This window comes from Phocoena sinus, chromosome 1 (genome assembly GCF_008692025.1).
Source record: "Phocoena sinus isolate mPhoSin1 chromosome 1, mPhoSin1.pri, whole genome shotgun sequence".
Taxonomy (NCBI): Eukaryota; Metazoa; Chordata; class Mammalia; order Artiodactyla; family Phocoenidae; genus Phocoena; species Phocoena sinus.
The window spans coordinates 74,907,332-74,928,789 of record NC_045763.1 but is presented as its reverse complement, the minus strand read 5'-3'; the positions used below and the strand labels follow the sequence as shown (position 1 = coordinate 74,928,789).

Genomic DNA, 21,458 nt, shown 5'->3' with positions numbered 1-21,458 from the left:
CATTTGCCCAACTCTGTCTCAGAAATTCTTAATGTTCTTTGGAGCCTATGGAGACCCTATTGTACATATAATGGCTATGGACCTTCTTCTCAGCAAAACATTCATTCACATCTCTACAGATGCTCAACATCTGCTAAGGAAAATGTTTACACTCTGTCTTTAAAGTATAAAGGATTCCATTAGAAATTTACCACGTAAGGAATATATTCAATCAAATGTAGAAGAAAGGCATACTGATTACCTTTATATGAGAAAGGATACACGTGTGTTTAGAATAAAAGAATGGTCGCAGATGTATTAATTTACTGAGGCTACTGTAACAAAGTAACACAAAGTTGGTGGTGTGCATAACAATAGAAATTTATTCCCTTATTGTTCCGGAGGCCTGAAGTCCAAAATCAAGGTGTTGGCAGGGTTGTGCTCTCTAAAGGTGCTAAGAGGAGATGGTCTTTACTCTTTTAGCTTTGGGTACCCTTAGGGATTCCTTAGTTGAGGCTGCGTCACTCCAAGCTCTGCCTTCATAATCACATCACCTCTTCTGTCAGTCTCCACTGTTTGACCTTTTTAAGAACACTTGTCATTGGATTTAGGGCCCACACAGACAACCCAACATGTTCTCATCATCTCAAGATCCTTAACTTAATGACCACTACAAAGACCTTTTTTCCACATAAGGTCACACTTATAGGTTCTGGAAATTAGGATGTAGACACAGGATTTTGGAGCCACCACTCAGGGAACAGTAAGCTTCCTGAGGGCAGCTCTTCTGGTAAATATTGAATCTTTAGCTACACACAGGCTACTGCTCCTTTCAGATCTGGGGATGTCACATCCCCTTCCCAGTTTGATCACATAGATGTTTTTAAAATGGAAAAGAGCGTGGACTTTGGATTTAGATAGTGTGACATTTTAGACTAGGCTCCAGCAATTTCTAAGCTGTATGACCTTGGAGAAGTTACCCTAAACTTTAATTCTCTAATTTTGAAATGGGAGTAATACCTACTTCAGAGTAACTGAGGATTAACTGAGATAATGCATGCATGGGTTAGAATGATTTTGGTTGCCAGCAACTGAATACCTTACAGTGTCTTAAATGGAAAGGCCTTCTTATTAAGTTTAGAGAGAAGCTATCCAGGATTGATTTGGCAACTCGGGCTCATGCCATCTTTTGCTCTGCCGTCTCCAGTGTGTGGTAATGGTTCCCCCATGGACACAACATGGGTGATAAAGCTCCTATTAAAGATGCTGTAGTATATTACCCACCCAGGTCTCCCTTGGGACCAAAGCACTCAGATGGCAGAAGTGTTGGTCTCTGGTGGCCTATAGTTGGCTCCCTCTGCAGGAATTGCCCTTGGCTGAAGGAGGTTGTCTCACCCAAGTTTAGAGCCACTCCCCAGGAGCAGCTCATATCCAGTGCTGGTCAATGTGGGAGATACAAAATCTTCATTCTCTTGCCTCAATTGAGACAACCCATCAGGGGCATTCCAGCTCCATAGCTCCTGATTGGCTGAGGCTTCAGCAACTGCATCATAGATCCAATTCTCCCTCTGCCCAATCCTGCTTCCCTGTCTGCTCACAGGCATTGTTCTGGAGAGCACTCCTCACTAAACGTCCTGCATGAAAATATCAGGGTCTCACTATGTGTTTCATGGGCAAGACTATCTGTGATAGCAGGGTATAGGAAGGGGTCTGTAAAATGGGATTTTAGGAGCTGGGACACCCATTGGCCAGCTGGCAATGAGCCCCTGGAATGTTGTAGTCATGCCATTGTTACAACTTTTACCAGAGTTGAATTGGGATGTGATACTAGAGGCCAGGAATATACTGGCAGGGGCAATATATCAGATGTTGCTGATACAGCCAGATGGCAGAAAAAGTTAGGACTGGGCCCAGGACTTAACTAAGAAAAGCAGAGCTCCAAGAAAGATTGAGTTTTCAACCCTGACAGGTCTGCCACCCCAAGGTTAGGGTCCTGACTGATGCATCTGAAATCTTGAATCCTCAGATCTCCCTCAACTCTCTGGACCTGCAGAAGTGACCTAATCCTCCCTGTTAAAAGCTAGCACTGCACTCCTTGACTGAAGACAAGACAGAGGCTTCTTCCTGGCAAGGAAACATATGCCCCCTTGAGATGTATCCCCACCTCCCCTCCTGGCTACCAGACCTATAAATAGGATCAATTCACATCGTACACTACCCAGAGACATGCTGGGCCTGCTGCAGGAGGAAAGGGACTATAGGCCAAAAGAGTAGCAAAGACTTGATCAATATATACAGGATCTGGAGGATTATACATGGGACTTGATACTGAGGGTGCTGATGGGATAAAACCTATCAGACTTTCAATCAAGGAAGAAAAGAAGTGGTTTCCATTTGCATGGGATGGATCATTGTATACATTTATGGTTTTGCCCTAGGACTACATTAACTCTCTTGCTATTTGTATATGTGACCTGGACCATCTGGACATTCCTCAGAACACCACATTGGTCCATTGTATCCATAATATCATGTTAATTGGACTGGAAGAGCAAAAGTGACATTTGTTCTCTGGAGAATGGTAGAGAAACCCATCACAGACCTACCATATTAATGAAGTTTTTAGGAGTCCAGTGGTCTAGGGCAAATCTGTCCCACAACCTATTTTTGTAAGTTTTAATTGGAACACAGTCATGCCCATTTCCTTATATATTGTCGTGGTGGGTTTTGTGCTACAATGGCAGAGTTGGGTAGTTATAACAGGCTGTTTGGCCCATAAAGCCTGAAATATTTACTCTGGCCCGATATAGAAAATGTTTTTGATCCCTAGTCTTGGGCATTCCAGGACATCCCTTCCAAAATAAAGGACACATTACTGCATTTCAAATTTTCTACCACGAAGAAGAAAACACTGTGCCTAGTAGTCTCTCCAGGTTTCAGAGGCGTCATGTTCCACTGGGATATCCCAATGGGAATATTCACCCAACCCATTTACTGAGTGACAAAGAGGGCTTCCAGTTTTGTGTGGGCCCAGAGCAGTAAAAGGCTCTGCGACAGGTCCAGGCTGGGTACGAATATTCCTGCTATTTGGGCCATATGAATCAGCAGAGCCTATGCTATTAGAGGTGTCTCTGATTGTGGAAGATATGGGATTTGTGGTAAGTCCCAGTAGGAAAATTATAAGACAGACTCCTAGGATTCTAGAGAAAGTCTATACTATCTGTAGCAGAGAATTACTGACCATTTGAAAAATAGCTCCCAGTGTGCTATTGGGTTTTGGTAAAGACAAATGTCTGACTAAGGGGAAGCAAGGGATTCTGTGGTGGAGCTGGTTTCTATCAAACCTATCAAGTATTACCGTCTGGCGGCCTAGCAGCAATCCATTGTAAGATGGAGGTGATAGATCCAGGATTAGGCACAAGTAGGGCTACAGGACACAAGAAAGGCATATGGCCCCGATCTCCATGTCATACACCACTGCTTCAGCACCTCTCGTGGCTGTAAGAGCCACACTCTTCTTATGACAGTGGTGATGGGAAATCCCTCTAATGAATAAAGCTTCAGGAAATGCCCCAAAAGGTCATCTACTTTGGGGGAAAAAAGTGGTTTTAGATAATATATATAAACTCATGGGCAGTGGCAAATGGCCTGATTGGTTGGTAAGGATTCTGAAAAGAGAAAGATTGGAAGGCTGGGGAGAAAAAAAGAGGCTTGTGAATGGATCTGTGTATATTAATCATGTTTTTAATTTTCTGTATTTTATGTTTTGACATGTTGGGGGCCTTAAAGACCCAGGGAGAGATTGCTCCTCCCACAGGTAGCTAGTACCTAAAGAGAGAAAACAACTTACTTGACAGCATGCCTCTCATATGCAAGTCAACCACCTCCTTATTGAACAATCAGACACCAAGCCAATACTTCCCCTGCCCTATGTCAACCCAAGGCCAGGAACCAGAGAGCTAGAGATAGCCCCTATGCCCCAAAAGCCTGCTGGAATTATTCAAACCAGACAACCTTAAACTATTTACTCTGCCCTGCCTGGGCAGACAGCGGTTACCCCAACAAAACCTAGGCTTTCCCCTAGCTTCTGCTTCTGCCTCCTAACCAAAACCTTATGTTTCCATTGTGGCCCTGCATGGCATGGCTTGCCCCCTTTTCTCAGGAAATGTAGGTAATCAATTTTTTTAAGTTAAAACCTGGGCACAAGGCTCTGTGGGAGTGGTCATTAAATGTGAATGTTTTTGTATTGCATAACATCTACCAAAGGGCATCAACCATGGAAGAGGCACTGGCCAATCAAGTAGACAGAATGACTTGGCCAGTTGATGTCAGTAGGCCTCTGTCATTGGCAATCCCAGTGCTGGCACAATGAGCTCATGAATAGAGTAGTCATGGTGGCAGGGACAGAGGCTATGCATGGACCCAAAAGCATGGAATCCTGCTTTCCATTACTGATCATAACTGTTGCTAACAAATATCCAACTTTCTAGTGGTAGAGACCAATATCAAGTGAGATCTTTATGGCACCAATCCTTGAGAAGACTAATCAGCTACTTGGCAGCAAATTGAATACATAGATTCTTTTCACTCTGAAAGGAACAGTGACTCATCTTAACTAGAACTGATATATATTTTGGATATAAGTTTCCCTTTCCTGCCAGTGGGGACTCAGCCAGCAGCACTGTCCAAGGGCTTACACATTAATCTTGCATAGCATAGCATTACTCAGACTAAGGGACGAAAATGCCTATTTTAAAGGAGATGTGGCAGTTTGTAAATGACCATATGATCCACTTGTCCTAGCACATACTGCACCATCCAGAAGCTGCTGGCCTGATAGTGATGGAGTGGTTTTTTAAAGGCATAACTGGGGCTCCAGGTTGGGGATGATACTATGTGATGATGGGGTATCATCCCCCAGGATGTAGTACATTCCCTAAACACTTGATTCTTATATGGTGCTATGTCTCCCAAAAGTAGAACACGTGGATCTGGTAAACAAAGTGTAAAAATAGAAATGGCCCCACTTACCATCATCCTAGTGACCCACTTGGGAAGTTTGTGCTTTCCCATCCTCTCAACTCCAGGCTCTGTTTGTGTAGAGGTCCTATTCATAGAGAGGAGTTACTTCCACCATGGGTTTAAAGTGAGAGTAGTTTAAAGTGAAAGCTACGGGGTTGTACAATAAGCAAATTTGACAATTCTCAAGAAAGGCAGCTGTTTCCAGCCCACTACACAGCCAAGAGAGAATCATAATCAGACTGAAAGCACAGGACATTTATGAAGGGGAAATGACATTGTAAAACGTGACAATGCTGTGAGTTTTAATCGAATGGTGGAGAGAAGCAGTGACACATATAAATCAAATAATTGGATTCTTATATCCAATCGAAGACATTGAGTGCTGAAATAAACTTCTAGTTGATTGAACCTTTTATTTTACATGGGAGGCAGTTGAAGCAAGAGAGGTTAAGAGGCTTGTACAAGGTCTTATATAGATAAGTCGGCAGTGGATCCAGGACTAGAACCCAGGTCTCCGGACCCCTAGGTCCAGTGTTCCCTTCCTCTTCTGTGGATTCAAATCTCCAGTTTTCCCTTTTAACTATGTGTGGATTAGGCCAATGTTAACTTATTCTGCATTCTACATGCACACCATACAGAAGGCTGATGAATAGCCTACAGACATTCTGGTGGCTGGGAGAAGTCACGTTAGCATTAAAAATTCATTATAAAATCAGCCCAAATAGACAATTAGACAAACTGATGCCAACCTAATTGGCTCAAATTAATGCAGATCTACTGATATTTTTAAAAATATTATTAAAAAAATTTTTTGGCTGTTTATTATTGACCCACACGTCTTCATTAAAATCACAAAGGTATCAGAGGTCTCCCTTTCCTTTGTCTCACAAAACCATTTTGAATGTCATTGAATGTTCATTTTGGATTAGGAAGAGGATGTATTTAGAATGCACCAAATGCCTCAAACTAACTTCTCTACGTCTTTGGGGACCAATAAAAGCTTATATACATTTTGCTGAGCACATTTCCCTTAACTCAGCATAACAATTTTTCATGGAGCTTAAATTATGCAAGTTTTTTCCTTTTATGTGCCTTTATGAAGATAAAGCATCTAGAACCACCCAATATCCAAGGACCTAAGAAAGTAATTATTTTATATTTCAGTAATATTAGGGTGCACCAGATGAACAGTATTGGAGTTTAGCATGTGTTTGTGAATTCCGGGACTGGGCTGGGTTTAAAATGGAGTGAGATCATAGTAGTAAAACCACACTTTCAAGCACTCGTCATGTAATACTAATGACTGTACAATGTACTCTCAATCAATCCTCCATCAACCTTATGAGATTGGTACTATGGAAGGATTGCTAGCTTCCCCCCCAGTATCCATCCTCCTGTCCTTGTTTAGCTGAATACTTGGCTGCCTGAAAGAAAGACTAGATTTCCCAGCCTTCCTAGCAGCTAGGTATGGCCAAATGACTAAGTTCTGGTTAAAGAGATGCAAGTGGAAATGCTGTATGAAACTTCTCATAATAGGTGTCTTTCTCTCCTCCACCTCCTTCTTGGCTAGAATACAATTGTGATGCTGAAGCTTAAGCAGCCATCATGGACCACATAGGAAGCTATGTGTTGAGGATAGTAGAGCAAAATTCTAGAAGACTGGGACCCAACGATTATGGAGTAGCCATACCAACTCTTATCTGCTTACCTTGAGACCTCATATATACTGTAGAGAAATTGTCTTGTCTAAGTCACTCTTATTTGGGTTGTCAACTGAAATGAATCCTAACTGATACACTGAGGCTGTCTGTCCTGAGATGTACTGTAAGTATAAAATACACAGTGGATTTTGAAGACCTGAAGAAACGATTGTAAAGTACATCATTAATAATTTTTATATTGATTACATATGGAAAATGGTAATATTTTGGATATATTGGGTTAAATATATTCTCCTGTTTCCTTTCACTTTTTAAAATGTGACTACTAGAAAAATTTAAATTGCGTATGTGGCTCATGTTTATATTTTTAGTGGCCAGTGCCAGGCTAGTGCTGCTTTGCTCTCTGTATCTGCACTAGAGAATAGGTGAGGTACCTGAGGCTAAGAGGAGCCGTACAACTTACCCAAGTTCCCATGTCAAGTCAATGATGGGGCTGGATTCATGCTCAGAACTCTCTGGAGCAGCCCCAGTGCTTCCACCATTGTACCACAGTGCTTTTCAACTGGTGTCACTGGGTTCTGGCACAGCAGAGAGGATACTGGCCCGAACATTCTTTTTTTTTTTTTTTTTTATAAATTTATTTATTTATTTTTGGCTGTGTTGGGTCTTCATTGCTGCGTGCGGGGTTTCTCTAGTTGCCGCGAGTGAGGGCTACTCTTCTTTGCAGTGCGTGGGCTTCTCATTGCGGTGGCTTCTCGTTGCAGAGCATGGGCTCTAGCCACGTGGGCTCAGTAGTTGTGGCTCGCGGGCTCTAGAGCACAGGCTCAGTAGTTGTAGTGCACGGGGCTTAGTTGCTCCGTGGCATGTGGGATCTTCCCAGACCAGAGATCAAACCCGTGTCCCCTGCATTGGCAGGCGGATTCTCAACCACTGCACCACCAAACATTCTGAAGCCCCAAACATTCATTCTTAAAGACAGGAACTGCTGGTTGTTTGAAGAGTGTTACTGAGTTTTCCTCAAAATACATTTATATCCTGATAAATTTTATAGTCTTATTTTCAAATTGTCTATTTCCCAGTATATAAAAATAGAGTATAATCCACTTAACTTATTCTGTGGAAGAAGGACATATTTTTTATTTGGAGATTGCCTGGCATCCTCAGCTTTTGTGATTTCTCCCTAAAGACAACTGTAAACAGGAACACCCGGTCCAACTAAGGTAAAGAGACATCAACCTAGCTACCTATTGTGGGTAGCCAAAAACTACTCTTGCTTTACTCACAGGGTCCTCCATTATTCTGCCCCTCTGTTAGACTAGACACTATTTTTTTGAGGTTCACAAAGACACGGCAGCCACAGTCACCAAATGAGCCTGGATGTGATCATTTTAATCTCTTTCTCTCTGTATAGAACTGCCAGTACTGGCCAGAAATGGTACACAAAATACTTAATTGCCTACAGAGCTACAGCATGAAGCTAACAAGCTGCTCATTAATGCACCCATTGCATGCTCTTTCCTTCCTGTAGATTCTGTTCCTGGTTTAGAAGCAGAATTAAGTTTTTTTCTAAGAGGCACATCAGTCCTATAGCAGTCAGGTATTTGAACATTTAACTTCATCTTGCAAATCATGACAGAAAACACTTAATGGCTCTCTGCCCAGACCTGACCCCTGCAGATCCCATTTGTAATGACCGTCAAAGACAGATGGTTCACCATCAGCAAGTACTTTTTGCATTCGGCTTCTAAATATGGGAGTGGTTGGGCAACTCTAGGTCGTTAGACTTTTTCAAATTAAATACCTTCAAAGATATATTTCACTAATGCAATAGAAGGACACTGTGTGCCTCTGACAGTGGATGCTAAGCTCAGAGGGACAAATTCCTGCTCACATAGGATATTTGTTGAGGACAAAATGAAGAGACTGCTACCAACCGGTCTCTTTTTCATTGTCATCCTACCCACTAGGTATCAAAAAATGATGCTTAAGCCTGCTGCACATTCCAATGCAATATGCCAGCATGTTTTCTTTTCAGCTAAATCTACATGCAATTTCTTCTTCCCGAATTAACTTACTCTAAGGAGGCTCTCTGTGTGTGTTCTTTGTTTTAGATCAGAGTCCAGTTAGTGTAAAAGGGCGCAGCTGCTGGTTGCAAGATATTAGGGAAGTAAAGAGACTGTAATAAATTGGAGCTTTCGGCCTCACTTAGAAGAACACAGATGTAGTTGTAAAAACATACACATACTGCACTGGCCAAAGGAAAACACGTCGGCTTAGATTCTACTGAAAAGCAACCGGTTTGTGACCTTGCCTATAAATCAATTCATTAAATGTCCTTTGTAGAGTCTGGATCTGAGGTTCAAATGTGGGGAGGGGAGGTGGAGTGGCAATTACTTTTTAAAATCCCTCGTGATTCCGATATCCTGTCTGCGCCTCTGGTTGAGAATAATCAAATTCATCATTAAACAGTTCTCACATAAAATATATTGCCATCAAGGCAAGCTCATTCCCACTTATACTCATGAATTGCTTCCTTATGTAGCATGCGTTTTTGCTGTTTGTTGCAGACCCAGATCACATTAATAGAAATCCAGTGTGATCTGAAAAGAAATCAGACATCTCTGGTTTTACAGCTGTCTGGAGACAAAGGCTGCCTACCTGCTGAATTTCAAGTACTTCCAGCCTCTCTCTATGGCCTATTTTGATCACACTGCTTTTCCCTGGATGGGGTGGGGGAAGGAGGGAGGGAGGAAAGCACCTTCAGATACTGCCAAGGCACTCAGGCCTGCCTGTCATAGGCCTTTATTCTGGGTATAAGAAAGGCAGACTATCTTTAATTTGCTAATTTTGCCTGAAAGCTGTCAACAGAGACTGAGGAATGATTTGATTTTTTTTCAGTTTGCTTTTCAATTAAGATATTTTCCTCTCCTTTTTTTTTTTTTTTTTTTTTTTCTGACAAGCATTTATAGAGTAGTCCAGGTCTAATGATTAGTTGAGTTAGGTTGGCGGTAGTGAACAAGGCTTCCAACAGCTGTGAAAGGTAACTGTGATAAAAAAATATCCAGAGACTGAAGGGAATGTGAGCCCAAGTTCAAATCTAGAGAAAAATACAATACATAGAGAAGATACATAGAGAAAAATACACACTTTCAGTGTCATTTTCTCCAGTGTTCAACAGCCGGCTGACAGTGTTAACAGGAAGTTGTCCCCTAATACCCCTTTTCCTTTGTCTACAGAATAATGGGACTTTTGAATTTTAGTTGGGCCCATCGGCTCTAAGAAACAAGCCTCCCTTGCAGCTTAGGTATGGGAATGTGACTGAATTTTGGATAGCAAGATATAAGAGGAAGTAATACTACTTCTTACTACAATTTCTTGGAAGTGTTCTTAAAGGAAGGAGGTATGTTCCTTTTCTCTTTTCTTCTTCCCACTAGTTGGAATTCAAGTGGTGATGGTGAGAGCTGAAGCAGCCATTTGGGCTGTGAAATGATTCTGGGAATGAATAGCTGCATGATGGAGCAAAAAGATGGGAGGAACTTACTTCCCTAACATCATGGAGGGCCTTACCGTCCTTAGCCCCTCTATCTGGACACTTACATAAAGAAAAGCAAGCTTCTGTTTTGTTTACATTACCTGGCGGGGTAGTGAGGCAGGCAATTTTTTTTTTATCATTCACAGCCAAATCGTTTCCAAACTAATACAGAAGGAATCAGGTAGATGCACAGAAACAGGGCTCGGACATTCCTCATGCTATCCTTTTGAAGTAGAGAGGGCTCAAACATCATCACTATTTCACTTGTGGGAAACTCCTTCAGAGAGGTTAAGTCCTTCCTTCCATCTTCTTTCTGTCTGATCTTCTGTCCCTTCTTTCCAACCCAGGTCTCCAGCAGGTGTAGTCCTTCTGTTTTGCCACTATCACACCTCACAGTACTTTACTATATTCTGCCTTTTGGTCTTATGTGTTTTGTAGACTGTGGAAAGTTGGGGATGGAGAATGTCTCTTTTGTAAATCCTTCTCCCACTTATGCAAAACAAAGCATTACTTAAGTTTCAGGGAATTCCCTGGCAGTCCAGTGGTTAGGACGCCGCACTTTCACTTTCACCGGGATCAATCCCTAGTTGGGGAAAAATGTGACTTAATTTGGAATACGTTTCTGAACCCCACTCACTATACCATTTCCTCTGTTTCTTTTCACTCTCATCTTTTTAGACTTTCTTTTCTTTAGAGGAAATATCTCCACAGGGGACTGAATTCTAACACTCTCTAAAATAAGGACTATTAACTTGAGGAGGGGAAAGAGGGAACTCTGGGGAGTCCATCAACTCTGCAAAGTTTTGTATGTGGGAATATGAGCTTTCATCTGGAGGGAGGGTCCAAAGCTTTCATCAGAATTTCAAATAAACCCCACAACACCCTTTCCCCCACTGGCCTACAGCGAAAAAAAAAAAAACTGGCTAAAATGACACCTAAACTTGGTTGTTGGATGGGGGTAAGGAAGAAGGCCTAACAGACAATTCAGTTCATAAAGAAGATAAATCTACATATAGATCTATATGTTTTCAATATCTAACGTTTATTTTTTAAAGAAGGCTTAACTTTCTCTCCATGGTTTCAAGGAGTTACCTTAATCCTTAAGCCCAACCAAAGAGGCAATCAAACTGAAAAGATCAAAAATAAATACACTGGGAATAAACTGAAGCAATGCTTTATTGTGACCACAAAGCACCAATTCAACAAGGCATTGACACACAGAGATTGAACAAATGTCTCTTTGAACAGAGATGTAGCAAGCCCACTTTTTCAAGTTCTTAAAAACAAGTACTCAAATTGGAAATCAAACAAAGCATCAGAGCAATTAAAAAAATATTACACCATCATGAAGGAATATATATATAAAAATATTCTGTACTAGTAACAAGGCTTTTCAATCTATAACTCTTGGCAAATTTCTTCAGAAACAAATTATTATAAATACAAACCATAAAGTGAAAAAAAAAATGCTTTCTTCAGAAACAAAGAACCAATTTTAAAGCAGATCTATGCAGAAAATACCATTACCCCCATGAAAGCTAGCTGAAGATGGATGGATGTCCCCAAAATACAACAGAGTTTCTCTTTTCAGAGCTACAGTCTGCTCCTGAAGGGGCCATGATGCATGTCCGTTTCAAACAGCGCAGCATATCCCAGTGAAACCTTAATAAGGTCAAGTGGAGGACCCTCTACAAAAAAGGGTGTCGGCAATTCCATCCAAATAACACAAGCTCTAAGGAGCAGAGGAATTCAAGGGAGGCACAATCCCTTTCTCTTTCTCCCCCTCCCCAAGTTCTTGCTTTTGATCTTCCCACATCTGTAACTGAAAGATGCTCATACCATTCGATTCTTTTTTCAGGAATCTGGGAAAGCAAACTATGAAGAAAATCCTCTTTGTGGGGAGGTCTGTCTAATCTCATCAAAGATCATTCTATTTGACAAACTCCACAAGGTAAACCATCCTGTCCACATGTCCTCGCTCCTCCTGGCTGAGTTCAGGTCAGCCGATGGATTGCCTAGTCTATCCAATAGGATAACGTTTCATTTGATTGAGATTCTTTACATATACACATGTATGTATTCTGTTTACAAAGTTTCATCACATGAAACTAAATTATGTCATTATGTATTTTTTGAGGTCCAAGACCCCAATTTGACTATACTATGAAGAGTTGTTCTTTAAATGCTTTGTCTGCAGAGGTTTTACGTGATACTCATAGATTTTCAGAGCAGGCCCCAATTTTAACTGAAGTCCTGTCAACACATCATTTCTTGTCATCAGTAGCAGGGATTTTCCATCAATTTCCTATAATGGAAGCAGAGGGTAAAGCTCAAGGATAATGAAGAAAAAAAGCAAGGTCAAAGGAAGAAGTCGTATTGCTTGTCTCCACGCTAAAAACATTATTTTTTTAATAGTGCCAAAAATGGAATCTTCTACTTTTATCTTCCACCTTTTACATTTATTTTGGAGTTAAATATAATCTATAGCTGATCTTGTTTTCAAGATCACATCACAAATGTCACATCTTAAGGAGCTGACAGCAAGCTTGGAGTATGTACCCTGAAGGATCAAAGATGCTGCTTCTGAAAGGAATAATGACACTTTCCACTTGTAAAATCTGTTGAAGTTTATGCAGATTTTTTGTCTAATTCCAAAACAAACCCTATAAATTAGGACAGGCAGGGATTGCCATCTTAATTTTATGGGCAAACCAAGGATCAAGGCAAGAAGTCAGCCTGCCCGAGAAGTTAGGAAAGGGTGGCCCAGAATTTGAACTCCCATCTGCCTATGGCCAAAGCCGATGTTCTTTTCATAACTCACTTCTGTTTCTCTTGACACTTAGAAGTAAATATGTGCTGTCTAGATGGACCAATGGGAACCAGAGCCTTGGGTTTTCTGAAACCTTTTCAATCGTAACAATGGACACTGGAAAAATGACTTACTCTCTGTGAACTTCTTTCCTGTCCTTTAAAAGGAGAACCATCCTGCCTCAACCTGAATATCAAGTCTCATGCTACCCCACTCCCTCTCGGTGGAGCCTCAAGATTCCAAAGAAGGTAGCGAGGGGCAGAGCTGTGCCCACCACAGATTCCCTCCCCTATTCTCCTCGCAGTCCACTCCCCACTCCTCTCAAGTCCCCAACCAGGTGGACTTCACTCCAGGTACCCTGGAGACTACAAACCTTTGGAATGAAATAAAAGTAGGCTTCTCGTGAAAGAGACAAGGACCCCAAATATAGAAAGTCTACAGTTTGAAAACCTTTGGAAAGGATGCACTGAGAAGAATGCCGAATACCACCTTCTTTTTGTTATTGTTTGTTGTGGGGAGAATCTGAGCTGGTTCTTAGGAAACCTGGGTTCAAGAGATGGACCAGCTGCACATGCTCAGTAAGCCTCGACACAGCTGTTCATGATTTTACCCACCTCCCCCACTGATGGACAGACAAGGAGGCACTGTGTGCAACTGCAGCTACATCAAACTGTGACTCCCTCCTCCACTGTCCCCAAGAGGGCCATTCCTCCAGAGTCTCTCATGTATTTTGCCAGGCTGTGAGGAAGATGTGCTCTGAATGTCTGAGTATGTGGGAGATACGGCACTGGGCTAGGGGCTGAAGAAACACCCACTTTGTGACCTTAGGCAAGTCCCTTCCTCCTCTGTCTCCTCGGTTGATAATATGGGATATTGGGTTTTGACAGGATTTCATGAGATACCACCCTTGCAAGTGCTCCCTGAGCTTTGTGTTACACAATCACATGTCAGTATTCCGGGACAGACTGCAGCCCTCATTTTACAATTATTTAAGGACAAAGGAATTGACTTTTCAATCCTAAAGTATCTTTTTCTATTTAGGCAGCTAGTAATCCCAAAGACTGTCCATCAGTAAAACCTGCAAGTATGAGAGTTGGAGAGGAGCCCTGACACCCGGAAACCACTGCAGCAGCTCTGAAGGCATTGTGAGGTCACAGGAATCTGAATCGCAGGTTACATCAAAGCTCATGCTCTGTCTTACACACTGAGATGAATAGTGATTCACTCGGGCTGCTTCCAAAAACAGCAAAGCCCTTCCTGCTCTCCATCCTTCCTTTGCTGTTGTTTGCTCATATCTAACTTACCACATATTTTAAACGGGGGCCAGGAGGAGATGCCACTGCTTTCATTTCTATACAAGAAAACTTCCTTGACTAACTGCAAATGAATTTTTTTTACATCTTTGTTGGCAAAAAGTCCTTCTACAACTCAGCATTTCTGTCAAAAGCCAAGTACGTCTGTGAAAAATGCTGAAATTTGGATTTTATTTAAACAAAATGGAAAATCATGTTTCATGCTCCAATTTGATTTTCCTTTGTTTGGTAGCTACACTGCCGTTCACCTCAGATGAGGGTTGGTAAAAGAAAGCTCCATCTGGAATTCCTCATTTAAAAATTTTTGAAATGAATATAATTCATATATACAACAAAACTTTCCTCTTAAACCATGACTATGGCAGCTCAGATGAATGGGAGTGGAGATGGCATAATGGAAATGGGAGCTTCCAGGTCAAACAAACTGCAGTCTGAACACTGTCTCCACAACTTATTGTGTGGCTCTGGGTAAGGGACGTAACTTCCCTGAGCCTCAGTTTCCAAACTTGTAAAATGGAAATAACCCCCTGAAGAATTTTGGAGGTTAAAAATGATTAATTCATATCAGGCACCTAGCACCGTGTCTGACATATAGGACGTTCTCAATGACTACTAAGTGGAAATGTGTAGGCTTTGAAAGAACTGGGATGTGTTCCAATTCCAAATCCATCTTCTGTTTCTTTTCTGGAAGTATGTCCCCTGCCTGAAAGCTACCCTTTGCCAGAGGGATGCAGGAATATTCTTGTTCAAGTTCAGAAAATTCACTGAGATTAAAAAAGTTCAAAGACTACATAAAAATGTGTCTCATAAAAATCACAAACATAGGAAAGTTCCTTGATTAAGAAAGCTAATCATTTGTTATGTTATTTCTAGAAAAGCTTGCAAGGCAAGTGAAATCCAACTTTTGCCAGTCAGCATGGTATACTAGGATGCGCGTGAGACTGGAAATCGGGAGACAGAGGTTCTAATGCAGACTCCATCAGTAACTTTCCACAAGGAACCACTCCTCTGGAGCCTAGTCTGTGTATAAATGAAGGAGTTGGAGTGTGACCAGATCCAGTTAAACAAACAAACGAAAAAATCCCATGATTTTGCATTAACAATCCAAAATTCAAAACAAAAATATAATTCACATCTTGGGATTTTGTTTACATTTCTGTGTTAAGGGATAATTGTTTGTTAGTTTCAGTGAAACTTTTTACATTGCTTCTGTCTTCTGTCTTCATGTTAGAATAACCAAGTGTCTGCTGGGCAATAATACTCAAAATGCTTGCCTACTTAAGTTCCCACAAGTACTCATGCATGGAAGTAAGTTTTAGAGATGACAGGTGTAAATTTCCAGTGAGGCCAAGACCCTAGATCTAAAAATAAATGAGTAGAATCCGTAGATGTTATAGCTCAGGAGATAAGCATGTGTTTCAGAGTAAGACACTATGTTATTGCTTATTAGGCGGGGCCTGGGGCAAGTTACTTAATCTCTCTAAACCTCATTTCCTTATCTATATGGGGGGGGGGGAAGTAGCTACTGCATCTCACTGCTGAAAAGATCATTGAGATAACACATGAAGTAGAATTCCTTACTTCTACTGAGCAGTCGATAAATCCTAGCTATTTTTAAAAATATATTTAAAAATCTTAACCCATTTACTTTTCACTCTTTCTCTGACAACTTTATATAATAGGTGACTCTTTCAGTTAAGCTTAACTATGATATGGTCTATTGGAAATGGGGAAAAAGAAGAGATGGGGAGAGAAGAAGCAAAGAGAAAGAGGCTAGGAAGAGAAAAAGGGCCATCAAGAAAGAGGCAATGGATAATAACAAGGTAGGGCGGGGAAAAAAAAAGGAAGAGGAGTCAGTGGGATTTATAATGGTAGGGCCCTGCAAATGTCTCAGAAGGCCATATCTGTGGTGGTCTCTACTGTCCCAGATAGAGTCCAGGAGAAAAGAAGGCTCAATTTAGAATCAGAAGACTTGGGCTGGAAGCCAAACTCTGCTGCTTCCTAGTTCCTATGGAGCATCTGGCCCATTATTCCCTCCCTCTGTGAAATGAGAAATTTGTATTAAGCTGACCCCTGTCCATTCCAGTTCAACACACTCTCAGATTCCAATTCTGTCTTTGACAAGCATCAGACTCACCAGCCTCACAGCAAAGTCTCCCCGTGGAAGAACACAGCAGCAGCTCCTTACCAGTGGTGTGGAGGAATCCGATGGAACAGGCGTTCTTTTCCCACTTCAGTCTTCCGCCTCACATATTCTAGAACTTTCTTTATAACAACTTCCTTGCCACTCACTATCTGGCTACAAGTGGTGACCAGTTTGAAGTTTCCCATTCCACTGCTTATAAAAGGTATAAATGTCACAGAGGAAGGGGAATTTGGTCCAGAGCCCAGGGATACAAAAGTGGAAAATCCTGTGTCCAGTATGGGGGTCACATAAAAAAAGGAGGAGTGGAACCTCCTGGCCCTACCCACATGGCCACTGGGAAAACAGTCTCCTGAGAAGGGCTCTTTATCTTCAAAGACATTTTGAAAGCCACAGTGTGGCCTCTCAAACCACAGTTCCTCCTTCAAATCATCCTTGTCCCTGCCATCTCCTGTTTTCCCTTTTGATGCGATTCCTTCTGGACTTGTCATAGTTGTTGCGTTTCTCGGCATCAGACAAGACGGCAGAGGCCTCTGCTACTTGATTGAACTTCTCCTTAGCTGCCTCCCGGTTTTCTGGGTTCTCGTCTGCTTGGACCCCAAGACCTAACTGGTGATAAGCCTTCTTAATATCAGAGGAAGAAGCATTTTGTGGCATCCCCAGTACTTTGTAGTAATTCACCATGTTTCTTTAAAGGACTTTTCCTCACCAAGACACAGAGTTTATTTTCTGAAGAATTTCCGGGTAACTTTGGAAAGGAAGATGGCGGACTACTCAAGTCTACAGCAAGACCTTTTGAATCATATCACATGATTCTTGGGACAAAGGCTCTTCTGGGGGAGAAATTCCTATTTGGGGCTGGTATCCTCTACAATGTCCCCACCCCTTCCCTGACCTCTGCAGCTCATTGTGGGTGGAGTGACTATGAGCTCAACACCATCATCCAATGACTATCAGCTGATGCTGTGCTTGCCTTGCAATCCTATTGGTGGAAAATTTGGGGTGGATAATATACATCTTGGAGGACAGAAACTAGCTGTGTGGCTCAAAAAGAAGTCTTTACCTCATTTGTTAAAGTAACAATTGGAAGCAACATGGGTCTTGCATTTATATCAGACACAAAATCCATTTCTGCTCATTATGCAGGCTCATGCCTTCAGTAATGTAACGGGTATCTCCCTGTGGATATCTGCTGCGGGCACGAAATGGGTGATAAAGGGGCTCTATTCCAAAAAAATCACGTACACATTTCTGATGAAGGAAAGAGACTGAAACTCATGTCATCAAATGAGGAAACTAGGTTACAGAGAATTCTGCCTAGATAAGAAAGAAAGAATAGATTGAAGGAATAGAATTAGAAGTGAAGGCTTCCCATGTATGGTCAGATAAGGCTTCTTCACTTCAATTGATCTCTTAAAGTTAGTCTTTTTGAAATTTATCTCTGGACTTAAAGATAGAACTAAGTAGCAGTGTCGCATCAGCCAATGCTTTAAAGAATGGCTTTAAAGCTCAAGTGTAGCAAGGCTGCTCTTTTTCCAGGACACACAACTACACATTTCCCAGACTTCCTTGCAATTCGGTGTGGCCGTGTGACCACATAGTGGCCAACGACATGTGAAGGGATGACGTGCACCTCTCTCCAGCCTGGCCCATAAAACCACCACGTGTGCTCCTTCTTGCGCTTTATCCTTACACCAACTGGATGTCAGTGCCCAAGTGATCTGGAAAGCATACAGCTGAAGATGACAGAGCTCCCATCAGCCTGGGACCTTGAATTACAGTGGAGCAGAACACCTCCACCAACAACCTTGGACTATTTATATTAAGAAACTTCTACTATAGTTAAGCCATTATATCTATTTTCATCTACTTGTGACAGCAGTTGATGTCTACTCTAATACACCAACCATTTCTACAACTTCACCTTCCTTATTAGAACCTAATCTTATAATGTCGTCAACCAGAAGAGTCCCACCTCTGCCACGCTGGAAGTCCAATATCCTAGTCTATCTCTCACTACTCCCTCCCATTATACCCACTTTTTCATTTCAACTCCTCTTTCTCCAGGGTAATGAGTCCCCTGCAGACTCCTCTTTTGTATCAAATCTGCACCCACTGGTTGGCCCTTGCAACCATTCTTTTACATGCCCTCTCGGATCACCCTCTTAGGCTATTAGCCCTCCACTGTGCCCATGCCATAAACACTCCATGCAGGAGCAGTCTAGCAATCAATCCAGCTTCTCTGATTCCTATACCTGGTGAAGTGGGAGAAAAAAAATCAAGAAACCAAGAAGATGAACACTAAACATGTGCAGTGTACCAGTCTCGGCTGGGTCAGGAGAATATATCAACAGTTCTTTTATTTACTGTTGCTCAGCTCTCTCTCCCATTCCCCTAGGTGGCCATTCTTAACCTTCACTGCTCTCCTCTAGTTCCTTAGTAAACTTCTACCCATCCTGTCCACTCCAAGCAGAGGAGCTTGCCTCTTGGTTAGCAAAGAAAATAGAAACTGTCAGGAACTGCCTGAATGTCCCTTAGGACAAGGGCCATCTCAGCTGTATCTGCACACATCCTTACCTATGCTCCCAGAGCACAGGAAGGACAGAGGAAGATGTCCCTGTCTTGCTCAGAACTAATTCCCAATATATTTTTTTATATTGACCAAATTGAATCTTCATGTATATTACCTGACATTACATTTTATTGCAGTAAAATATATATAACATAAAATAGGCCATTTTAACTATTTGTAAGTGTACAATTCAGTGGCATTAGTGATATTCACAATGTTGTACAATTATTGCCACTGTTTTTTAAACTCTTCTATCACCAAAACGAAACCCCATGAAGCAATAACTCCCTCCTCTCCACTAGCCCTTTATAACCTCTAATCTGCTTTGTGTCTCTATGAATTTGCCTATTTTAGATATCTCATATAAATGGAATCATATAATATTTGACTGGCTCATTTCACTGAGCATACTATTTTCAAGGTTCATCTATCTTGCAGCTTGTATCAGAACTTCGTTCCTTCTTATGGCTGAATAACATTCTATTGCATATTAGGTACCACATTTTATTTATCCATTCATCTGTTCATGGATACTTGGGTTGTTTCCACCTTTCGGTTATTGTGAATAATGCTACAATGAACATTTGTGTACAAGTATCTGTTTGAGTCCCTCTTTTCAATTCTTTTGTGCGGAATTGCTGGGTCATATGGTAATTTTATGCGTAACCTTTGGAAGAACTGCCAAACAGTTTTCTATAGCGGCCACACTATTTTATATCCCTACCAGCAATGTATGAGGGTTCAAATTTCTCCATGTCCTTGCCCCTCCACACTCTTTTGATCTCATCCCTTTCATTGTCCTCAGGGATTCTGCTTCATTGAACTGTTCTCAATTTCATTCAATTTTAACTTGTCCAATTCTTCTGGCTACTTTCCTGCATGTAAATAAGTTTGAGCATCTCCTCTCTTAGGAAAGAGCTCTCAGGTCTTCATGACCCTCCTACTGCTGGAGCTCCCTCCACTTGCCTCCCACTCACTCCTCAACTTGGAAGAAAGAGTCCTCCACCTTCCAGTCCACCCCCAGCTCCAGTGAAACTCCAGTGTCATTGGCAGACCCCATTGGGCTTCGCCTTTTTGAGGCATTTGACCTTGTTGATCATTTCACTTTTTTTTGAAACTCTTCCTGTCATTGGTTTCTAGACAACCTTTCACACTGAGTATTTCTCAGATGCTTTTGCCAGTTCCCTTTCTTCTCCTAACAATTGAAACCTGGGTGCTCCCTAGGGTGCTGTCCTTGGCCTTTTTCTTTTCCCCTTTTAAATGCCTGTCTCATCCTCACCCCTTCCTATGACTGCTGATGACTCTCATGTCTCTCTTTCTAGGCCTCGCCCTTCCCATGAGCTGTCTTCTAGATATATCCACTAGATGCCTACATGCTCTCAAACTGAACATGCCCCAAACTGTATTCATTCCATCTGTCTTAAAACTGACCTCTTGGGGCTTCCCTGGTGGTGCAGTGATTGAGAGTCTGCCTGCTAGTGCAGGGGACACGGGTTCAAGCCCTGGTCTGGGAGGATCCCACATGCCGCGGAGCAACTAGGCCCGTGAGCCACGACTACTGAGCCTGCGCATCTGGAGCCTATGCTCCGCAACGAGGGGCCGTGACAGTGAGAGGCCCGCGCACTGCGATGAAGAGTGGCCCCTGCTTGCCACAACTAGAGAAAGCCCTCGCACAGAAACGAAGACCCAACACAGCCATAAATAAATAAATAAATAAATAAATTTAAAAACAAACCAAAACAGAACTGACCTCTCACTAAAGTCCTGGTTAATGACACTTCTTTGCAACTAACAAATCCAGACATCTAGCAGTCGTCACCCAAGCCTCCTCCCTCTCCCACACTGAGCAGTGAGCTCAGTCCTGGGGCTAAGGTAGAGAACTGAGACGGGACAAATCTTCACCCTCCATTGCCAATGATCCACTAAATTCTCTTGACCATCTTCCCCAGATGGTCTTTCTAATCCATCTCTTCCTTTCCATCCCCAGTGGAATGATTATATCAGCTTTCCTGCCTTCTGTCTCCTTGTCTTCCAAGCCACTCTCCACATTGTCACGAGACTGATCGTTCAGAAACACAAATCTCACCCTGGCACTCCCCACTCAATATCCTTCAGTGGTTTCCTAGTCCCTCTCACCCAAACAGACTATCTGCTATCCGGACCCCTGTTTATCTTTCAGTCTTATCCTTAGGCATTCCCTGCTCCACACCTCTTATGCCAAGGTTCTGGGAGTTCTCCAGATAAATCATGTTTTTTCATGCCCCCATGCCTTTGTATCTAATCCCCCTTCTGCCCAGAATCTTCCGTGCTTCCTTCAAACAATTATCATACCTACAATAGTTTCAGGTGGCCTTATTAAAGTAAAATAATACTTGTAATAATGATCATTATTTTACTTTAATAGTTTCATTTATTTTATTTTTGGCT

The 21,458-nt window shown here is 42.0% G+C and overlaps 1 protein-coding gene across 1 annotated transcript in view; it reads right to left on the bottom strand.

Annotated features, from left to right (window-relative positions):
- Window positions 1–11,352: 11,352 nt before the first annotated feature.
- Window positions 11,353–21,458, bottom strand: part of SAMD13 (sterile alpha motif domain containing 13) — a 48,667-nt gene continuing 38,561 nt past the window's right edge. Inside the window, exon 4 of the mRNA XM_032647393.1 lies at window positions 11,353–12,499. Coding sequence (XP_032503284.1) covers window positions 12,356–12,499 — 144 coding nt within the window. The 3' untranslated portion in view covers window positions 11,353–12,355. The remainder of the gene's footprint in view (window positions 12,500–21,458) is intronic.